The 24,052-nt window shown below is 35.1% G+C and overlaps 1 protein-coding gene across 4 annotated transcripts in view; it reads left to right on the top strand.

The window, feature by feature from the left end:
* Nucleotides 1-24,052, top strand: part of CCDC178 (coiled-coil domain containing 178) — a 294,180-nt gene that overhangs the window by 228,477 nt on the left and 41,651 nt on the right. Inside the window, exon 17 of one of the 4 annotated variants that reach the window (XR_003902446.1) lies at nt 1,697-1,803. The exons of 2 other annotated variants lie outside the window; for them this stretch is intronic. Coding sequence is in view for 1 of the 2 variants with exons in the window: in XM_029921894.1 (XP_029777754.1) it covers nt 1,734-1,757 (24 nt within the window). In the remaining variant the exon portion in view is untranslated. The remainder of the gene's footprint in view (nt 1-1,696; nt 1,804-24,052) is intronic. One more of the 4 variants, XM_029921894.1, reaches the window with a different exon arrangement.

The raw sequence follows: 24,052 nt of genomic DNA on the forward strand, positions 1-24,052 counted from the left end.
TAAGTCAAAAATTGATATTTATTTGTTATGCAACCTTACAAATTTTATCTACAAATATTTACTAATTCCTTTTTTATATTCTTGTTGCTCTATTAAAATACAATAATTTGAAGCTTTCTACTATAAGATATTATCTTTAAATACTAAAACCTTTAATCATTATTATTAGTATCAATTTTTGTAAAACCTCAGAGTGAAAATTTATGTTTATGCATGTCATATAAGTTCCAAAAAATATTCAGCATAATTCTTTTTCCTTAGAATTTTACATACCTACCATTTTTAATTTTTATTTGACTTACATATTTTACTTGTATTTTATATTGATACCTAATATAGGAGTTGCATTTTTATGTAACTTTTTAAAGTTTTAGTTATTTATGTAATCTCTACACCCCATATGGGGCTCGAATTCACAACCTTGAACTCAAGAGTCATGTGTTCTTCCAACTGAGCTGGCCAGGTGCCCCATATTTTTATAATTTCAATAATATTTTGTAAATAATTGAAGAAAAATTACAATGTATTGTTATTACATTACTTTAAATTCTTCATTAAAATATATATGCATGTATGTATGTATATATTACATGAAAACTGAGAAAACAATTTATAAAAATATATGAGTTTCTGAATATTAAATATAAAATGTTTGTTTTATCAGAAAAATGGTGATGCATATATTTCTAAAACACTTTTCACATATATAGTCGATTTTTCATATATATACTGGCTACAGAGAAATAAAGCCTTTCCTCTAGAGTCTTATGATTTAAAATTTTTTTAAATTATTTTTTTAAATTTTTTTAAATTTATTTTTGAGAGACAGAGAGAGACAGCATGAGCAGGGTAGGGCCAAAGAGAGAGACACACACGGAAACTGAAGCAGGCTCCAGGCTCTGAGCTAGCTGTCAGCACAGAACCTGACACGGGGCTTGAACCCACCAACTGTGAGATCACCACCTGAGCTGAAGCTGGATGCTTAACCGACTGAGCCACCCAGGCGCCCCTTAATTATTTTAATTGAAGTATAGTTGCCACCCAGAGTTACACTAGTTTCAAGTGTACAACATAGTGATTTGACAACTCTGTATATTATGGTGTGCTTACCACAACAAGCGTAGCTACCATTTGTCACCATATAATGCTATTCCAGTCCTACGGACTATATTCCCTATACTGTACCTATTATCACCATGACCTCCAGAACAGGAAGCTATTCCAGGCTGGAAGCCAGAGTCTTATAACTTTGAGTAAATGAGTCAGGTGAATCTATATAAATCGTCTGGAAAAGTTTGCATGACGTGCTATTTTTGATTGACACATTTTCTGTACTTTGGTGTTCAAATGAAAAGAAGTTAGTTGAGTGGAGACTAATCTGTATGACCTCATCCAAAGCTTTGGCTTTCTTTCAATATAGTATCTAAATACTGAATATTTCGTCATATTTGTATATTACACACATATATTTAGACATACAAACATAAACACACATATACGTGTATATTTGTGTGTCTAAATATGTATATGAATTCAGTAAATTGCCTTTGGGCTTTTTTATGTTGCTTTACTGCTAGTATGGTAAGGATACGTCTCTCAAACTTTTTATCTAGTTCTCCTTATTCTTATTAAATATAAAATGAATTCCCTAGGCTTGCAATGCAGAGAAAATGTTAAGTGCCATTTTATTTTGCAGAACAGGCAAGAAGTTCTTTATTTTCTCATGTTTGTAGAGAGAAACATCAATAAGTAGGTGACACCGAAAGAAATGAGTAAATGATCTTCAGCAACTGGGTATCTCCTGGAAGTAGAATGTTAACATAGAATAATATTCATAGAGCAAGATTTTACATTTATCAGCAATATTTGGTTGATATGAAAGACAGTACCTTTCCCATAAATTTCCCCCATGTGAATTCATGTGGGCTGGGTATTATTATTTTAGAATTATAGATGTGTAACTTCAAACACCTTGAGATTAAATGACTTGTACAAAAAAGCAAATGGCTAAACAGTAGCATCTAAGTGTACATTCTGTCCACTTTCCATTATTCTGTTGAATTACTGAGCTGTTTGGTTGTAGCCTTCTGTGGGGGAAAGGGCCTTGGAGAGAAATGCTGCGGATCTAGCTTCCACTAATTGCCCGTGTGATTGTGACTCCCAAGTCTTACACCTCCTATTTGGCCAGTAGCTACGTCTATGATAACATTCTTAATTTAGCTTATGTATAAACAGGGATGCAGAAACTAAATCCACCTGATTTGCTATGGAAATTGGTTGTCTAAAGTAGAAACCACATATCCATTGAGAAGGAAGTCTAGTAAATTAGTTGATGCCTGGAAATAATTGCTTTTCCAGATGGGCTTATAATGGATTTATGAAGTATAAATAGAACATAAAACAAAGTTACCTAGTTAAAAGATGGAAAGGTTTTGAATCTTTGTATATGTGGAACAGACATCAGTTCAAATAGATGAGGTTCTCTTGAAGAAATGAAATTAATAGTAGATGTGAATTATACAAATGCTAAATTAAAGGTTTATATTAGTAGTAATATTAACTCATTTAAGGGTAGTCTTTTTTTATTTTTTTTTTTACTTAATTCCTTGTAAAATCATTTGTTTTACCTAAGGTTGTATTTTATGAAATGATTGAAATGATAGAATCCTAATATATTATTTGCTATAAAAATATATTTGCATGTGAAAATGATATTGCATAATAGATGCTCAATGAATCCAAATGAACTGAATGAGTTAATGAAATCTATTCTACTGAGATATTAACACTTTACTATGTTTCAGCATGTTTTTTTTAATAGCAGATGGGATATTTCAAACTTCAGCATTGATCTCTCTCTCTTTCTCCATCTCTCTGGCTCTTTCATCAGACCCACATGATACCTTTTATTCCTGTGCCATATTTATTTCATAACTGGAAGCCTGACATAGGGAATATAGTCAATGGTAATACGTAATAGTGTTATATGGTGACAGATGGTAACACTGGTGATGAGCACAGCATAGAGTTGTCAAATCACTATGTTGTGCAACTGAAACTTCTGTAACATTGTATATCAACTATACTCAAATAAAAAAATGAGCCCCATGAGGGGCACTGGGCTGGCTCAGAAGGTGGAATGTCCAACTCTTGATCCTGGGATCATGATTTCAAGCCCCACGTTAGGCATAGAGCCTACATAAAAAAATGAGCCCCATGCAAAAGTGCATTATTTAAGTGATGACTCAACTCATAAATAATAGATATGAGGTTAGGCATATTATTTTTGATCACTGCTTTGGCCTCAATGCCTAAAAGATAGCTTGACTCATAATAGGTGCTCAAGAAATATGTATTAAATGAATGAATAAAAATACATGTATAGTTTTTATACATTGATCAAATTTCTTCATTTGCTTCTTGACTCTCCTATAATAATTTATATGAAATGGGCTATAAAATTCTTTACTATGTCTTCAAGTTTATTGAGAGTACTTTTAGAAAACTAGGATAGCACTAAGGTAAAAATAAAAAATGAAATGTTATTGAATATGAAATTTTTAAAATGAATTAAACATGTTTTGCTTCCAAAATGAGGTTTTCTTTCTTTTAATAATTACTTCAGTGACCCCAAGCCTCAATCCTGTAAGTCGCACATATATTATTATTCTGTCCTTGGTTCCCACTTGCTCTATTGCTAAATCCAATACCATCACCAGCACCTCTCTACGCTCACCCACCCACCCCTCAAGGCCCCCCCCCAACCATCACCCAAGAGCCCTCAGGCTATTATTCATGGAAAGGGGTCAACTCTAGCTATTCTCATCCTTCAGAGAAGCAAAAATCTGATTGGTCCCTTAAACAGCTTTCCCATGCTTCTGCTGCCATACAGTGTTGTTATAGGAAATTCGTGCCCCTGAAGTCAGAGGTAGACATACTCTGCTTCTGTATCGATCAAGACGGCTACCATTGCTCCTGGTCAGATGATCTATCTGATAGTCATGTAGTAGCTTACCAAGGTGTATGGGGAGAAAGGGACTGTAGTAAGCCCAGCTACTTGTTCCACACCCTAGTAGGTGAGGGTGGCCAGTCGTTCAGTTCTCTGGCTCCTCAGCTCTTTCAGTTTAAGCTCTACACAGTCATGGCCACTCTGCCTGCTCAGTCTCAGGGAGGCTGGTCAGATTCTACCTTAAGCTTCATCTTCATCATGACAGCCAAGAATCAGATTTTCCTCTTTTTCATGGTGAGTTTTCTGAATGTGTGTAGGTCTTACTTGCTAGATATTTTGTACATCATTTTACAAACTGATAAATGAATTCTGAAAAAACATTTCAACTTTTCTATGAAATTGGCAACTAAGATCGCTTGCATTTAATCATGAATCCACCTCTATAGATAAGAGTCAAGGTCTTTTACCAGAAATGGGCAGTGAGAAATCTAGCAGGGCAAACCAAGAACCAGTCTATCACACCAGGTAAATTGTTTATCAGTTCCCTGCTCTTCTCCTAGTAAGCTAGATGAAATTTTCAAATACTTTCAAAATTAGGCAAGTTCAAAAAATAAATCATGCAAAGTTCAAAACTGGTTCATTTAATAGCATTGATGAGCTTGCCCAAGCAATCAAAGACATATATGCACATCCAAATATACCATATATCTGAAAGATGAAAGGGTTCCCATTAAATAGGCTAAGGCACATATAGATGGTTATTACTTTGTGATTTTTATTTTTTTTCTTGGATTGTATTTATTTCTATGCAGTTCTGGGGTGAAGTAATTTTTGCATCAACAAAATCTGGCATTTTTTTTAAACATCTACTGGATTAGACAGATTTTTGATAAGGTTTTCCATGATGTCTAAAAATAAGTTTTTAACTTATATTTTTATGTTTCACTATAAAATGAGAAGACAGTAGTTTATGTATGCCATGCAGTTGGTCTTACTAAACTTTATATATTTCTTTACCAACACCTTGACCACTCAATTTTTTAATGAAAATTAAAGTTTGAAATTTAACATTACCCACATAAGTTGCTCTTTGTCTCTAGGTTTAACTTTTGTTACAGCAATAAATCTAAGGGACTCTTCTTCATTTCTAAGGACAAAATTAATGAATATTTTAAATATTGTGCCCTTTGGGGTACCTGGGTGGCTTGGTTAAATAAGCATCTGATTTCAGGTCAGGTCATGATCTTTCAGTTTGTTGGTTTGAGCCCCGCATCAAGCTCTGTGCTGACAGCTCAGAGCCTGGATCCTCCTTCAGATTCTGTGTGTATGTCTCTCTCTCACTCTGCCCCTCTCCCACTCATACTCTGTCTCTCTCTCTCTCTCTCAAGAATAAAAATAAACATTAAATAAATATATAAATATTGTTCCCTTCATCCTAGCTTCAATTTAAACTTTTATATTATTTAAAGGTTATCACACAATATTCAGCATCTTAAGGGAAACTAAATATATAATATACATATAAATATATATAATTTACATAATATATAAATACTCCAGTGATAAAAAATGTATTTTATTTTCCTTTTTCCTGAAGTATCTCACCATTTTTTAAATATTCCATTTTAATGGAATAACAATTTAGTTTCAGGCCTTACAAAATACTCCATTAGAACTCTACAAATTGTGAACTGTAGAAATATATATCTTTTGTTCATTTTTTTAAAATAAGCATTTGCCTCTTTGGCTTGTCACCAAGAAATTCATTAGTCTACCCATGCACGTGTCTGCCTTCTTGCTAATGAGAGAGAAACAAGTGTGCAAATTCAATGTTTCACACATACACCCTATTAGCAAGTTTTTATCCTATGCTAATATTAGCTGAGCTAGAGCATCTGACATGTATTAAATAGCTGCCTAATAAATATTAGAAGACGAGAAGAAGAGAGAAAGGAAGAAGAGAATGAAAAATGGGAGGAAAAAAGGAAGGGGCAGGGAAGCAAGGAGATGTTTTGGTTGTTTCATAATAGTGTTCCAAAACACGATTCTTATTTTGAAGTCAATGGCCATTTTCTTAAATTCAGCTGTGAGAATGTAACCTTTATATGTGGATAGAATAGGTTACATGTTTCAGTAACTGGTAGCTAATGTTTTGTGGCTATCATTAATACTTCTTAATTGCATTAAAATTTTCTGATCATTATTAGAAGATTTCTGAAAATATTTGAGATAATTAAGCATGCCAGCTCATAATCACTGTGTTATAAACTGCCAGTTCTAAGTAGGCACATGTTGATACGGGCCTGAGATCTGAGCAGATACTGGACACCGTCTCTTGGTAAAGTCTTTTCAATTACGCCATGCGCTTTTCAAATTCGCAATTGTGCTATGAACTTTCATAAAACATACAAAAGACACTCCCTAAGTGTATTAGGAATGTTTTTCCAAAGCCACATGTATGTGTAAAATGTAAATAAATTGAAAAAGTAGATTTACATGTTGGAGGGCTATTTCTAGAGACCTGAAGTTATTATAAAATCCTTAATTAGAACTATCTTTTATTTTTTTAATTTTTTAAAATGTTTATTTATCTTTGAGAGAGAGTGCGAGCAGGGGAGGGCAGAGAGAATCCGAAGCAGGCTCCAGGCTCTGAGCTGACCTGAGCTGAAATCGGGCACTTACCAGACTGAGCCATCAGGGGCCCCAGAACATACCTTTTAGATGCAAACTTCAGTCCGTGAGTTTCTAGCATTTTGTACCTGTCCTTTAATTTTTTTTCTCTTCTTTAGCAGTTGTATGAAGGTTGGTTGACTCAAGTCTAAGAAGCACATAATGGAGGCACAATCCTCACCATTTCAGTACATCTGAAATTTTCATCTTGGCCTGCATCATATGAAATGTTCTTCTTTTAGAAGTACACCTCAACATTTTGAAGCTGTCAATAATAGTTCATTATGTATCTATTTATTTTTTATTCAAATATTATTGAATCAGTATCTTCTGATCATTATAGAAAAATTCTCAAAATCTTGAGATAATTGAAGAATGTAGACTTTAATGACTATTTTTAAATTTCCATTCATAAATAGACACATATTGAAATAGACTATATTCAAAGGGCACTGTCATGTGGCTTCTCAGACTCTAGGATTAGGGGTCTAAATGTGAAGAGGCATCTTTGAAGCTTACATAAGCAACATAGGCAAATTATTAATCAACTCTCCAATCATAAATATATTTAAAATTTGTAAAACAGTAATAGACATCTCACATGCCTGTTACAGAAATTGATTTTAAAGAATTAAAGCATATATCACAGTAGAGACTAAGAGATAGGTATATTTACAGTAGTGAGAAAAGTTACTTTCTTTCTACAAAATATAGAGGGCATTAAAAGTTAGGGGCAATCAAATTTACATATTTTCTTTTAAACCAGACTTCATTCCTCAATTAAGACTAGAAGTAGAAAAAAATAATAAACTTTTTAAAAATTTCTATTAAAAGGTTAATAGTTTCCCATATATTTGATTCTGTGGTGACATACAAATTCATTATATCATAATTTTAAATGTTTTTCTGCTTATTGACCAATTTTCACAGCTGTTTTCAATGACATTTCAACAGTTTGCATGAAATCATATCTAGGTTCTCTCTCTGAATTCCCTATAATAGCAAAACTCCTTTCTTCTCGGTGCTTTTGAAATTTATTCATGTAACTCCCATTAGAGTTAATTGGAGTTACTAACATAAATTCCACTTGCTCCAAATGGAGAATAGGTTTCTTTAATGTTGTTTTTTATTTTTTAATAAGGTTAGACTCAAAATAGAATCTTGTATACAATTGTCTCTTTTGCTTTGGGAAATTAAAATGCCTTTAACAACTTTTAGGGTTAGAGAATTTAAATCTGTTGCAAACTTTTCTTTCTTATTTTAATTCTGCTACATTACTACATCATCATTACAAATTACAATTGGTAATGAAAGAAATAGGACAGTAATATAAAAGCATTTTTTCCAGCAAGCCACCACTGTTTACATACTATTTGTAGTTTTATTTGTGGAATTACTCTGTTAATGGTGTATTATTAACACTATTCAGAAAAATTGTGTTTGTTGTTCTTAACAATAAAGAGAAAAAAATAGATGCTATTTATTGAGAGGAAAGCATAGTTTTCAAACTAAAAGAAAAGATCACACTTCTTTTTTTTTTTAATAAATTCCGCCTTAAAATAAATAAATTACCAATTCTTTTTATTGTCTTTTTAGATTTTGTCAACAAATAATAGTAATTTTAATTATCAACAGTTGTATATATGCAGATAGTCTTGAATTGTTTCAAATATTGGAAACCAGCTATTTTTAATACTTGATACTTGTTTAATTTACCCAAGGAAAAGATAGCTTATGAAACAGATGCTTTTCAATAAAAAAAAAACCTAAATAATAAACCAATGAACTTGCTTTCATCCTCTCCCCAGATTATGGGAAGACATTCCTTTTTCAAATACATTTTTAAAAAGTTGTCTATAGCTCAAACATTTCAAATAGGATGTATAGCAAATTTAATTTCACCTTAGATTTTCTTCCTCTTTTAGTTTTGAGGGTGTTTCCACTGAAAACAGTTTAATAATTCAATAAAATCATAGCTTTACTCATCGATAAAAACATCTCACAACAGTTTTATAAATGTGTCAGAGACAGTTTACACAATTAAACCTTAGATGAGATCCACAGTTAAAATAGTTATTTAAATAATGAGAGCTGGAGCGATTTTAAAAAGGAGAAAAATGTCTTAGTAACGAACGAATAGCACAAAAAATATAGCTTTGAGTTTTGTCACAACATAATAAAAAAATTGAGTGAAGAGTTATATTATCCTCTTTTGCTCAAAAAGAAAGCAGAGGATATATCTAGAAATCCAAAAAGAAAAAAGTAGGATTTGTTGTAGTTAAAGCACGCAATTCAATGTGGTTTAATATTATGTTCTCATTTACAGTTATAGAAACTGAAGTTCAGTGAAGTAATTCCTTTAAATTTATGTAGCTAGTGGAGCTAGTGTACTCTCAAGTTCATAATAATTTCTCTTAAACAGTCATCCAATGCGACAAATATTTTCCTCATATAAGAAACATATCATGTGGGTGAACTAGCATATTATTTAAGATAGAGAACTATGCCTTTACTTATTACTTTGGAAATTCTTATCTTTTAATTCTAAGGTAATTATATTAGCCTATATGCTAGTCAAAATTTTACTTCTAATAAAAGTATCACTTTTGTCCATGAAAGAATAATATCCCCCCTGTAATTTTGAAATTCTTACTTTAATTTCTCTGACTTTTGTAACTATAATAATTTTCTTTAAATAATGATATTTTTTTACCATTTTTAAAATCTTCTCATAGCTTCAAAACTAACAAGTCTTCAAATATTTTTAAATAGAACTCTCTTTTTCTAGCTAGTAGTTATACTTGCAAGAAATTATGTTAATATAACTAACTGCACTGTATTATAGAAGACTGATTTAATACAGGAATAAAGTTGAGAGAACCCACAGTAATCGATAGTTTAAATGACCTTTATAACTTTCCCTTGAATATTTTCAGATAGAAAATTAATCATCATGAATTCAATCATTAAAATGCCATTCAATAAAACATCAATGGAATAATTTGGAAATATGGCTCTCATTAGCTCAGAGCTCCACACTCAACTCTTTACATAAGAGACAAATTTTAATTTCATCAATCAAAGGATATAGCATGCTGAAGCAGAGATAAAACAACCTGACTACCACTGATGCGTTCCTCATTTTGGCTGAATCAATGTTGAATAAATATTTAAATGAATTTTGTTTCAAATTTGCTGGCAGCCAGGGAAAAGAAAAATTTTGATGAATTATATAATTCATTTTTGTCCAATGAAAAGAAGCAAATGATTCATCTATAAATTGGATTGAAAGGAGAACATAGTATTAATCTGCCCAGGGCACCCACATGTCCATTATGACACCCCTAAGAGGAAGTTAATATATTTTTCAGAGGTAAAAATTTTCAAAATTGATCCAGCTAAAATGTATGTTATTCCCAGCCATGTTTATTAATTAACCTGCCTACTTTTGTTAGTCTTAATTTCTTAGTATTCTATACAAGGAGAATACCTGTGGGGGCAGAAAAAGCACAGTGGGTATAAACCAGACACTCCTGGTTTTTGATCCTGAGAATTTAATCCTAGCAATTTGATTTACCTTTTTAGACTCTGTTTTCTCATCTGTAAAATGGGTCTAACAATATTACATATTCATGGATTTTTTTGGTGAGCATTAAACTATATTTATAATGATTTAGTATAGTGCCCAGCACAGAAGAGGGTTGCAATAAAATGGCGACCAATTTTTTTTACGTTTGCTAATAACAAAAATCTGAGAGAAACTCCGTTTTTATAATACTCTAAGAAAATTAAATATTACAATGTTTAAAAGATAAGGGTATATTCCAACAATCACAGTCTGTTATAGTTTTAGACATTTTGAATTACTTGATCTCACCGACCTCATCAAAACTATTTTAACTTTTTCTTTATACACCAGTCCTCATTCTTCAATATTAACTATATATTTTGTTTACAATTATCTTAATACTTAAGTCTAAAATGGAATTTAGCTATGTAATAGAGGTAAATATGACACTACCAAGAGATTATGAAATCTAAAATCATTTATCTCTGTGTTGTGAAGTCATATATTTAATCCAGAATCGAAATTCTTCATGGTATTTGCAAATGGCTAAAATTAAAAAAAGGACATTGCTATCAATTTTCTTATAATTTATATTGTAAGCATATTTATAGTAAGTTTCCTATGAAAATACTCTGTAAAACAGTGCAAGGAATGAAGTAATGATCAGAAATTGGCTAAAATTCCTGAAATTCATGGAGAAAGACTTTGAAATTTATTATTTCAAATCAGTTTTGGTTTCATCTATTAAAATTATAGCAAGTACCCATAGGAAAAATGCATTATAGATCATGTAATGGTGTATTTGCAGGAAATCAGCATATAAGTCTATAGGCAAAATTGATGAAATGAAATCCAAATTCTTCACTATTTTATGCTGGAACATTATTATATGGAATTTTTCTAATGGGACCATATCCAAGTTGTAGCATTAACAGATGGGATCCTGTTGGGGTTCCACATTTTTAGTTATTTAGGACTTTAGTAAACAGTGATTTTATCCAGTATGTGATTGGAACAGATGTGATCTTATCAGGGTTCCACTTTTTTTCAAGGGCATAAAATTGCCATGATTTGCTGTACAGTGCTGGAGTTTACTTTTTGTGGTTTTAGAACCAGAGTCCTTTTTAGCCAGAATTTGCCCTTGGGTTCTAAAACATCATAATAGGGAGTTAATGTTTTATTCTCTATTAATCCCATTAAATCCTTTTAATATTAGAGCATGTGTTGCTTTATAGCATTAACTAGTGTCTTACACTCAACAGTATTTTCACAGTTTATGACACTGCTTAGGGCATTAACAAACAGCTGTTTGAATTAAATGAGCAGTTAAGGACCCTGTTCATTAACTCAAAAGTTTCATGTATTTTTAATTCCTTAAATCTAATGGTATCATCACCCTCCAAGAAATCTATCTTTGATTATAATTTGCTCTGGCCACTATTGGTTATGGAGGAAAGTATTATTGTTTTTGAATATGAGTCATATCAGGGTTGGGTATCTCTAATGAATCTTAACTATCTCATAACGGTTTCATTCTTATGGGATATAAAACTTTAAAAGTTGTTTACGGCAGTTGTGTTAAGATTTTCTCCAATTTTGGTTACTGATGACTTCATTTAGCTAATGTAAAGAGGCAGTGGGAACAGAATTATTTGCATTTGAAATGGCGCAATCAGAGGTTTGTGACTGACTCATTTACAAAAAAAGAAAATTGTATTTGGACAGTGACAAATTATGTGATGCAGCCCCTGGTGCAGAGTGAAATGGTAGTCACTGGTTTTCTCCATAGAGAGAGATCATGGCTTCCAAGGCTCCTTTCTACACTTTACCTTTTATTTGATCATGGTCATGTACATCGTTATTCAGTAGTTTGAGGCAAAGTAATTAAATAAAAGGGCGATTTTCAATTAATGTGTCTTGTGTTGTAAATAACCAGCATGAGGACAGGATTCTTGATACAAACCTACTCTGGTGCCCAAGTGATGCCCCGCCTAGTTCGGGGCCTTCTGTGTAGTAAGTGCTCAGTGTCTGGGGGAGAATGGTTGCATGCTTTCATTAAGAACTTTTTACCCGTTGGGTAAAGCTCTCCTAGGTGTCCGACAAATCACTGCATAATTTGACCTTCAATTATTTAAATTCTCTCTTCAGAGCCTGTGGATCTTTGATTGATGAATTCAGTCCACAGGTGTTTGGCAATCAGTTACAAAGCATGAACAGGTTTTAAAGGGAGACGTATAATTTTACTCTTTTAATAATCATATTTATTTTTTTATCATTTCAAATGCCACAGATCAACAATTTCAAAGTGTAGATAAGATGCTGTTGTGTATTACCTGAAAGAAATGGGTCAATGAGTATGAGTGGTTTGTGAAGAGAGTAGAAAACCCTCTTTTCCTATTAATCACCAGAAACATTTCTCCTGTGTTAAGTTTGGGGCAGATTTAATGAGTACTGGGACTCCAGGCCTCAAGGTTTTTCTACATCAGTCTGAGTTGGCTTGGAATTCATAACTGCCCTATTTTTATCCATGTTGGAAGTTGTAGGGCACCTTTTACCAATGCCCGGTTGCTCCTCTGTTTTGCCCAAGGGTATCTCTGTGGGCATCAGCTCCTTTCTTCCAAGTCCTTCACCCAGTGCCTGTGACTGAGGACAGCTCAGATAGCATTTGCAGCAGACAGGATGGCTTGAGGTGTCCTCCCCAGCCTTGACTACTAAATGTGTCGACCGCATCAGATTTCCTTTTTCTTGTACTGTGAAAACTACAAAATAATCAGTTAAAAATACCAAGCTATTGTAGAGTTTTGGTCTTTAAGAATAAAATCTAGAAATGCTTCAGAACTTACCAGTTAGCATAATTTTAACTGAACCAGAATCTCTAGCCCTGCTTAAATATTCTGCCATTTGTAGTGTCACTGTGAGAGGGATCTCCACGAATATTTAAGGAGTCTACCGAAAACCCGTATATTCAGAGAAATTAGTGTCCAGAAGCATTATTTGTTTAAATAGCTGAAAATGAAGATTTCAGCCTGTACTGGGAAAGAAATCTAAAACAAAAACAAACAAAACAAACAAAAATCTGGTATCTATATGCATACATGAAATTTTAAGTATTTAATATATATTAAATATATATATATACTATGTATATGTATTTAGAAATACTGCATATAGTAGATGCAGTTATAATAAACAGTGCCAAGGAGAAGATTTTGTTGTTTTGCTTGCTTTGTTATCAGTATTCTGAATCCCCGTCAGCCCTGTCTGCACTCCCATCTCAACAGCTACGGTCCAAACCAGGCCACCCTGATAACTTGAGTGAACTATCGCATCAGCCTCCCACTTGGTTCCTGCATCTGGACTTGTCCCCTGTTGACCTGGGGCTGTTCCTTACAAGCAGTCTGCATGAACCTAAGCTCCACACCCCCCCTCAAAGAAAACCCACCCAAACCAAAAAACTCCTATCTGCTCCTTTAGTACTAAGCATATTTCAGTGCCTTCCCCAGGCTCCTGAGAGCATGGAGCCTAAAATACTTAACATGGCCTATCCGTCCTGCTACGTCTACTTCCCCATCCATAACTTAGCCATTGTCCATGTAGTTGTCTGGGTTCCAGACATTTTAAACTTCTTTCAGCCTCAGGTGTGTCAGGCTGTCACCTGTGAGGCTTTGACACATGCCACTCCCTCTCCTGGGTCCCTCCTACTCAGCATCAGGTCTCTTTAATGTCTTGTGCTCCGAGAAACCTTTGTGGCCTCTCAGTCTAAAGCAGGGGCCTCTTTTCAGATTCTTGTTGCTCCTTTTAACTTTCCTCCATAGTACTCATTGCAATGCCAACTATACAATTATTTGAGTAGTTTTATTTTTTCCCCGTTGTAGGAGGTAGGATCTGTTTTCTTCACCATTAGCACCTAGCAGCCAGAGGAAGTACTATAAATATTTTCAAATAAATGATTGAACTCTAGTTTTCTCTAACTTAAGGATATAAAAAAGACATTATTAGGAAAAGAATATGCACCACTTGATTATTGGATAAATGATCAGGCACATAAGGGGTAATTTGGGTATTTTTAATAGTCAACATTCTATTATTGTTAAACTAGCCTTTAAAGGCAATTAATTAGCTAATTGTTGCATTGTCTTCTAGAAATCTAGCATTTATTAAAATTTTTGCTTGATTAGCATCAAATCTTTTAGAATTTATTTCAAATAATCCTTATATGTCATAACTCCTAGTTTTATCCTTGTCTGAAGTACATTATAGCATGCAAAACCTAGGACAAACTGGGAGATTGCAGTGATTCTGTAGATTACAAATATAGGATGAGAAATTGAAGCCTGCCATCCTGGGAATGAAAACTGGGAAATGGATGCCCCCTACTGTGCTGGGCCTTGCCAAGAACTAAGGAAAAGATCTTGGCAACAGGTGCTGAACATCAACACCTGTATCAAGCAAATGTGTGCAGGTGGAAGTAAGAGAGTTCAGCAGACTCTGAGGTATGAACTAAGCCAACCCATGAGGAGGCTGTCTCTGAGATCTGCTGCTAACTTTGGTAGATCCTCAACCCAGCGCAAATGCTTACAGACATCCTACTTTGTTTTACCTATTTGTGTGAAGCCTTGAAGACAAATACATAGTGTATTCTGTTGCTACTTTGATGATAAAATAGGAAATTTGGACACAGTCTTCGTAGAGAAAAGGAAATAATGTCTATTGAGTAACCTCCAACTTAAGGAAAACGTTCTTTGCAAGTATTATGAATTACTAATTTTTTCATAAATATCTTTCAGTAAATTGCTACTTGGAAAAAGCTGAATTGAGTGAAAAAAGATACAGATGACTTATATATCTGAAAAGAGATGGAAAAGGAAAAGCTAGAAAGCAATTAACCTAAAGTTAGTTATAATTAGTCACAAATGTCCTTGAAAAACTAATACTGGAAACCAGAAACTAAATAATTTAAGAGCTCTTTGGGAAAGACTGTATGGAACCAGCTGTTTATTGGCACCACAGTGATGAGCGGTGGAGAAACTTTTCATCCGTTTTCACATCAGACCTGTAGATGGAGATCCCCGTGGCCCTGGAGTCAGGACTTGCAGGTCCTGGGCTGTAAGGTTCACCAGCAGCATTAGACTGACATTTGTTATCAATGGGACGCTGCTGAACTGTTGTTCCAAGGCTGTCGCTGTAAAACCATAGTGCATTGTAGTTTGTTGGAGGTTAGTAGCACTTGTTAATTTGATCAAGGCTGAAGTTTACGGAGGATAAAGTAAACAATGCAAACTGCAGACACCATCAGTTTCCTATGGGCAGTGAAGTGTAGTCTGTTCCATTTACACTTCACAACAACATCTGATGGGCTTTGTCAGTGCTGCACAGAGTAATTAAACCTGAAATCAATAGCAGGCATTTGTCATGTTTACAGCCGCTCTTTCTGCTGGGTTAAACTCATCAGTTTAGTGCCGTTCTGTTTTACTGCAGAGACACGCTCCATTATTTCTTCAGGTACAGTTGAGATATTCGGTTACATGCCCAATAGTTTGAATACGACATTAAGATTAAAAGGGACAGGCAAATGGACAGTTTTTGTAATTTATTTGCTGATTTTCTTAACCAGTGTTGGATTTCCATTTCCTTCAACCTTTTTATGAAACCCTTTGCGGCCTGAGATAATATATTCCCTTAGCTTCCAAACTGGCAAAGTCTCATCTCAAAGCTGATAGAATTTGACACCAACTGTAACTGTAATGCAAGGATTGAGACATGTTATTTGAAAAGAGTGAAGAACATCTGAGATTCAAAGTTGTCTGATTGAAAATTGGTCTTTTCCGCTTTTAATAAGGAACTTTTCAGAAATGTTCTTTTATGTCAGTTTTTAAAATCGCCACCCTTCTTTATGTTGCTTTCCTTCTATTTCTTCTATTTCTTCACCTTTTAAATAATGTGGTTAGAGCATGCTGGCTTTAACAGTAGGAGAATTTGCAGGGGTAAACTTGAATTTGGCTTACGTGTTTGAAGAACGCTGAAAATTGTACATTTAGAACATTTCAAGTCACTTAAAGATCCTTTTGTCCTTTATTTTATACAAATAAATCTAAGCATCTTACCTCTCCATTTGGTACTTTTGTCTTGGCATACCCCAGCAAACAGGATTATTGTAAGAATGAATCTTATGCCAATTAATTGGTTATAAATGAAGCCATTGTAATGTTATGCTTTTTGCATTATTTTTTACCATTTAAATATACCACTCTTTTTTTAAAATCTGTTTATTGAAGTTATATGCAGGTGGACTGATTACATATTTTATGCTACTTGTGAAAAATCATGCGACTAAAATCATTTTGATCTTTAGACAGCATAAACGTAACACATTGATATTTGGATTGGAAGTGACCTAAATATGGTAATTTCAAGGTTCTGCATGTCAAATTCTCATATAGAGTTCTAGTCATTTAAAAAAAGCAGAGAGGTGCCTGGGTGGCTTGGTCAGTGGAGCGTTCTGCTCTTGATTTCAGCTCAGATCATCCCAGGGTTGTAAGATCAAGCCCTGCTTTAGGCTCTGTGCTGAGCGTGGAGCCTGCTCGGGATTCTCCGTCTCCCTCCGTCCCTCTCCCCTCCTCAGGCTCATTCTCTCTCTAAAAAATGTAAACAAATAAATTAATTAAGCAAGCAGAACTCCAGATATTCATAGGAATTCATATTTTTGGTAAGCACAGTAACTAAAAAAATAAATATATGGATCACAGCAAGCTAATGTTTAGAGTCATTACATAAATTATTTTCAAACAGTCATTAAACTGCGAAGTTTGTGGCTTCCTACATGCTCATAGTCGTCATTTGAAGGTTGTGTACTTGGGGCAGAGTCTAGAGAACCTATGTTTTTTTTTATCTTTTGGTCAGACATTGAATGTCCTGGAGACCGTGTTACCTCATTTCTAGATCTTGCCTATTTTTGCCATGTATCGGAAATCCTACATCATGAGTGCCAACCGCTGTCTCCTATGTTGGATCCTATATTGTATCATAATTCAACAATTTCAAAAGCACATCTCAAAAGAGGGAATGAACTTGCTAGGAACTTGTCCTAGTCAGCAACTCCCTAATACCTTTAAGAAATTAATTATTTTCCTCAACGTATTTAGTTCAGATTTTTTTAGTAATATATTATTTTTCCTAAGGACTCTGTTACCAGAGGTTTGGAGAGAGAATTCAATCAAAATTTCACACAGATACAACAATTAAAAAGATAATGCTTCCTGAACATAATTCTGATAATCATTTGGAAAGTTTTGTTGTAGTGATAAAAATAAAATTTTAATTTAAATTACAGTGGATTTGCTTAAAGTGTCACCTATGATAAAAGTGAACCTTCAGAGCTATACTCAAAGTAATGCTAAAATCAAAATGATACCCGGTGATGCCCTGTGCATTTATGGCTAAATTTTTAAAGAGCAGGATATTTGTTCTACACCACATAGCTCAGGCTTTAGCATGTGCTCTTAGTTCTTTGTGTTCCAATAAATCCAAAAATGGAAATCCTTTTTACAGACCATGTCTATGAGAAATTTAATTAAGAATGTGTTAGATTGTTTGAAAGACTGTTTCAGAGTATATTGAAACTCACTTGCACTTGTGATGAGCATCGGGTGTTATACGTGATGAATCCCTAAATTCTACACCTGAAACTAATATTACACTGTATGTTAGCTAACTGGAATTTAGATCCCCCCCCCAAAAAAATAGGAAAAGAAACTCACCTGGAAGAAAAAAGTAAAGTCACCTAAAAATCAACTCAGAATAATAACATAATTAGACTTGTTAAAGAGCCAGACATATATCATCATTAGCTGTAGTTACTTAGAATGGGTTCACTCAACTTTTCTGGATCAATAACAGACTCTAGAAATAAAATTCAGTACTAGTTGCATTGTTGCTCATGTATTGTCCATGGCCATTAGTTTTTAATTCCTCAGAAGAATATAATCTCACATATGAGGGAATGGAGGTCATCTTTATGTAGCTTCTCTAGGTGGTTTGAGTATAAGAGATTTTTTTTCTTGTATGTTTCTCACCATTACATAGATGATCTCATTTTACTAACACAGCATTATGCATGCTATGAAGGTAAGCTAAATATGAAATGTAATGAAAATCATAAAAATTATGCACCTATAATTTCAAGGCTGTCATCCCTTTTGTTTCACCACTAGGTGAGATATCAATGTTCGTGGTCTTAGAGTCTCAACTCTAGGGCAACAGTTAATCAATATAGAGCATGTCTGAGAAGCCCATGCTTCAGAAATGCCTATGCCAGAGACCTCCTCCAAATTCAAACCAACTTCCATTTTAGTCATCCCCAGCAAGCAGAGTAACACAAATAATGCAGGCATTCTTAGCCAAAATACCAAAATCTGTATAGTATTTTAAAGTATACAGGATATTTATGTTTTCTTTTCTCATCTGTTGCTCACAATTTTGTGATATAGGTCCTTGAAATATAGAAGAGGTAAGTGAAGCTTAGGTTAAGTGATTTTCTCAACATTATGATGCTTTTAGTGGTAGCACCTAGTCTCAAGTCCAGGGCCTTTCTATTCTGATTCTGGTAATTGCTACAGTATCTTGTTATATTCCAATAAAGTCCAGGGTAGGCAGAACTCTAAAATGGCTCCTGTATTATATGGGGTTCAACCAGGAAAGCAGAAACACTAGGATATCTGTATCTATGTCTGTGTCTGTTTTCATATCTATATATATACCTATATTTATATCTATATAGCAGCTATCTTCCTATGTATATATGTTTATTCATTAATTTATTATGAAGAATTGTCTTCTACTGTGGTGGGGACTAGCTGAGTAAATCCAAAATTTGTAAGGCAGGTAATCAAGAATGATAGAATGTAGGCAGACTGGAACTCTAGGACACAAGTTGAAGCTGTTTGTACACAGGTAGAATTTCTTCTCTGCTTGTCTCTGCCTCTGTTTGCCCTCTGCCTGCTACTCCCCACCTGTACTCCTTGGAAAGGCTCAGCCCTTTTTCCAAGTCCTTCCAAATGATTAAGTCATACTCATCCAGATTATCTAGGATAATTGCCTTACTCAAAATCAACTGATTAAAGGATTTAATCACATCTGCAAAATCCCTTCACAGCAACACCTAGATTAGTGTCCAAATGAATAAGTGGGGAATGAGGCTTACCCAAGATGACAAGTCAAAAAAGCCAATACAGTCTACCTTTTGTTGATTAGGCACTTAACATATCTTTCTAGATTGTACTTAGTCTCCAAATAAAGATGAAAACAGTTTTATTTCCACCTATCATAAAACAATACTTCCTTCATACATCTGATATGTTAACCTTTTTCCCAGAAAAGGATACAAAGTTCTTGGGTGATATTCACTCTTCTCCCTTGACATCCTATAACTTAAATACTAGGATAATAAAGGTGTCTATAATGTTAAATGATTAGAGGATAGGAAAAGGAAGAAAGCAAAAAATATTAGGGTAAAGCATACACAAACATATTCATATCAAATAAAAAGGACATGCTCATAACTATTGCAGTCTTTATGTCTACAACTGGTCACACAGTCATATGATATTCATAATGATTTTCCTCCACTACCGATTTCATATTCCTTTGGTCCTCAGCAAGCACCTCAGCTGATCATGGGTTCTTTGCCTGGTGGGTTGACGCAAACCTTCATTCTTGAAAGGTGTGGGCCATTAGCAGTCCTGCCTAAATTGAGTTGTGATATTTTCAACTGACATGAGAGTAATAAAAGATGCCTAGAGGATTGCCTGTAGTTTGGAACATGCTCTTCATTACTCCCATTATGTAGTAGCAAGAAAATTGCCCCTTGGCAGTCAGAATAAATCACCCAACCAAAACAGTAACCCCCATTTTTGCATGTTGACTTAAAGGCATGAGGGGCACAAAGTGGCCTAACAAAAGTCTCAGTTCTAGTTTGGTGGAATAATTTTTATGTTCACTGGTGGAAGATTCTGTCCTTTGGATCTAAGACCTCTAGATCAGCAGACCCAAAAACTTGATGATGGAAAGCAGAACTTTTGTTAGTAGAGCATTAGGAGTAGTAGTGAGTGAAGCAACTTACATTTTCATCCCTTGATTCATGCCCCAGTGAATCCTGAGTATGGGAGAAATAGCACCATATATTGAACGGTGATATAGAGCAGATACTGCACCCTGAGGGACATTGCCTCACCTCTACAAAGCATTGCCCCCTACTTGTTGTCATAACTTAGTCTGAGTCTTCAAAAGGCCACTCCGCCATTTTATCAAGTGGCTGTTTCAGAATTATGGGGACCATAATAAGGGCATTGAATTCCATAAGCCTGAGCCCATTAGTAAATTTCATTTACTGTGAAATGTGTTCGTGGATAAGAAACAATTCTTTGTGGAATGCCTTGACAGTGTATAAGCCATTCTGAAAGTGTCTTGATATCAGACAAGCTTACTGCTGTGGTTGAGGTGATTGATCCTGACCATCAAAAAAAATTGGGTACTACTGCACAATAAAGAATATATCTGTAACATAGTAGATCCTCTAGGGTATCTCTTTCTATTCTAAGGTCCTGTAATTAAAGTCATTGGAAAACCACAGCAGCCCAATTCACTCAGGAATGAAGGTTTGGGTCACGCTACCGGGCAAAGAACCACAACCATGGCTGAGGTGCTTTGTAGGCAGAGAAGGCACATTTATAACCAGAATAAGTGTCTATTCCATACAAATAAAGCAGTCCAATGTAATCAACTTGGCACCAGGTAGCTAGCTGTTCACCCTGTGAAGCGTGCCATATCAGAGCTTCACTGGTGGTCTGTGCTGGTGGCAGACTGGGCATTTGGCAGTGATTGCAACCATGTTAGCTTTGGGGAGTGTAAGAAAATGTTACTGGGCCCATGTATAATCTATATTCCATTAATTACCATAACCATGGCCACTTTGTCCATGAACCCAGTGGACACTTTATAGGAGTTACTGGGGAAAGAAGCAAACTCATAACCCATTGAACAGTTCATCTTAGCCACTTTAATTTTAAAATCCTCCTCTGCCGAGATCACCCTTTGGTGAGCACTCACAAATTTTCATGTCTTTTCTTGTCTTTCTTTCATGTCTTTTTTTGCCCAGAGAGGTCTATCTATACAACCTCTTCCCCCAGACATTCCGTCTACCAACTTTCCAATCATATCCTTTCTGAGTCCATGACCATCCAGCTAAACCAGTAGCCACTGCCCATGAATTGGTATAGGCTCATGCTACTGATACAGACTTTGGCAATTTCTCCTACTCAATCACACTACGCAAAAGGACGGGCTTCCTAAAAAGAGAATGTTCTTTCACCAGTCTCCTTCAGGGCCAACCCAGGAAGGCACTCTAGGGCTGCAGCTGTGCACTTTCAGGCAGTGACTATATGGCAGGCATCACTGGTAAACCAGGACTAAGTTGCTGTTGTTGCTGTTGTTATTGTTGTTTTCCTTCAATCAGCTGTTTGTAGGAACTCCTGTTAGGGGAGGAAAAACTTGCTTGATCTTCTCAGGGTCCCTGGACGACTCTGAAAATTAACAGACATTAACAGGAGAAAAACATACAAATTTATCTAATATAAATTTCACTTCAATAAGGAAAAGAAAACCCCCATAAACAGTTAAATCTGAGTATGCTATGTTTAGTGTAGAGTTGGTAGTGATGTAGGAATATAGTAGATCAAAAATTATAAGTATAGTAAACTCAGGAAATCTTTGCAAGGCCTGTTTATTCAGATTCTTCTGTGTCTCTTTGTCTTTGGAGATAAGGATGCTCCTTTCCTCTGGATATAGGGAGGGCATCTCTCACAAGAAGGTTTTATAACCTATTTCCAGGGAGAAAAGTATGAGAAAGATTAGAGTGAACTTCCTGCTTCCTGCTGTTTTCTCAAACTTCTCAGTTTAAAATTACTCAGTATACCAAGCTGCTATAATTTGGAGTAGTGTGTCTTGAACCTCATTATTTCCCATGTGATCAAAGGTGTGACTTGAGAGGGAGAAGAAATTCTACCTGCAAACAATAGTCTTAAGCCCAGACCCATAGTTTCTGTTCCTTCCTGACTATAGATTTTGCAAAGCCAGCCTCCACAACAGTGTAGCCAATTATCCGTAATAAATCCATACCTGTCTGTCTGTCTATCCAGCTAGCCTACTGTTCCTGTTTTCCTGATTGAACTCAAGATTCCCACCGCACACACCTTCTTCATTACTCAATTAAAAACGCTAGTCTAGGTGCTGTTGTGAAGGAATTCTACAGATGTAATTAAGGTCTCAAATCAGTTGATTTTAAGAAAAGGAGATTATCCTTGATGAGTTTGACCTAATTAAGTGAGTTCTTGAAAGGGACCAGGCTTTTCCTGGAAAAGGAGATGTTAATTATAAGAAGGATTTGGACAGGAAATTCTTCATTGCTGCCTCAACGCTGTAGGGGGAACATGTTAAGGACTCGAGTGACCCTCCAGGAGCCAACAACAGCAATGCCTGGCTAACTGCCAACAAGAAAACAGGGAGTTCAGTCATAAAGCCACAGGAAATCATTTCTACCAATAACCTGAGGGAGCTGGGAAGTGAATATTGCTCTAGTGGAGTCTCCAGATGAAAACTCAAGACTAGATGAGATCTTGAACATGAAACGTTGAACAAACATTGTGAATTGGCCATGCCTGGACTCCTGGCTGTCAGAACTGTGAAATAATAAACGGCTGTTTGTGGTGATTTGTTATGCAGCAATACAGAACTAATTCAAAGCCACTCCATTAATTATCCACAACTTAAACAAAATTCCTACCTTGAACTTTTCAAGTAGTCTTTGGATCCTTGATTTTCTTTCTAAAACATGTTCTTAACAGCATTAAATTGGAATAGGTTTGGCATGACCCTAATCTCTCAAATTTCCTAGAACCCCCTGGATGTAAATTGAGGTTTAGAAAGGTAAAACCACTTCTGTAATAGCTCAGCTTTGCAGACACACCCTGGCTTTGAAATCTACCTAGCAGAGCCTAGGTTAATGATTCACAAATCCTAATAGTCACAGTGATGACTAACTAACTGTGACAATTCCTTGAATAGTAAGTATCAGAAAATATTAGGAAAATTGTACGGTCACGTTTTCTATTTCAAACCAAGAAACAGATTCTGATGGTTAACAGTGAGGAGTGGGAGGGGGGATGGGTTAAATAGTGGCAGGGATTAAGGCATGAACTTGTGATAAGCACTGGGGGTTGTATGGAAATGTTGAATCACTTTGTTGTACACCTGAAATTAATATTACACTGTGTGTTAACTAACTGTAATTTAAATAAAACTTTTAATAAGACTTTCAAGCTGAAAATGATTTCAAAGTTTATTTGACATTAATTTATCAAAATAAACCACACGTTTTTTTTTCTCCATAATATTTTATTGTCAAATTGTTTTCCATACAACACCCAGTGCTCTTCCCCTTAAGTGCCCTCCACCATCACCACCACCTCTTTTCCCCCCTCCCCCTTCCCCTTCAACTCTCAGTTCATTTTCAGCATTCAATAGTCTCTCAAGTTTTGTGTCCCTCTCTCTCCCCAACTCTCTTTCCCTGTTCCCCTCCCCCAGGTCCTCCATTAGGTTTCTCCTGTTTTCCTGTTAGACCTATGAGTGCAAACATATGGTTTCTGTCCTTCTCTGCCTGGCTTACTTCACTCAGCATGACACCCTCAAGGTCCATCCACTTTCCTACAAAGGGCCATATGTCATTCCCTCTCATTGCCATGTAGTACTCCATTGTGAATATATACCACATCTTCTTGATCCATTCGTCAGGTGATGGACATTTAGGCTCCTTC

This window comes from Suricata suricatta, chromosome 14, assembly GCF_006229205.1.
Source record: "Suricata suricatta isolate VVHF042 chromosome 14, meerkat_22Aug2017_6uvM2_HiC, whole genome shotgun sequence".
Taxonomy (NCBI): Eukaryota; Metazoa; Chordata; class Mammalia; order Carnivora; family Herpestidae; genus Suricata; species Suricata suricatta.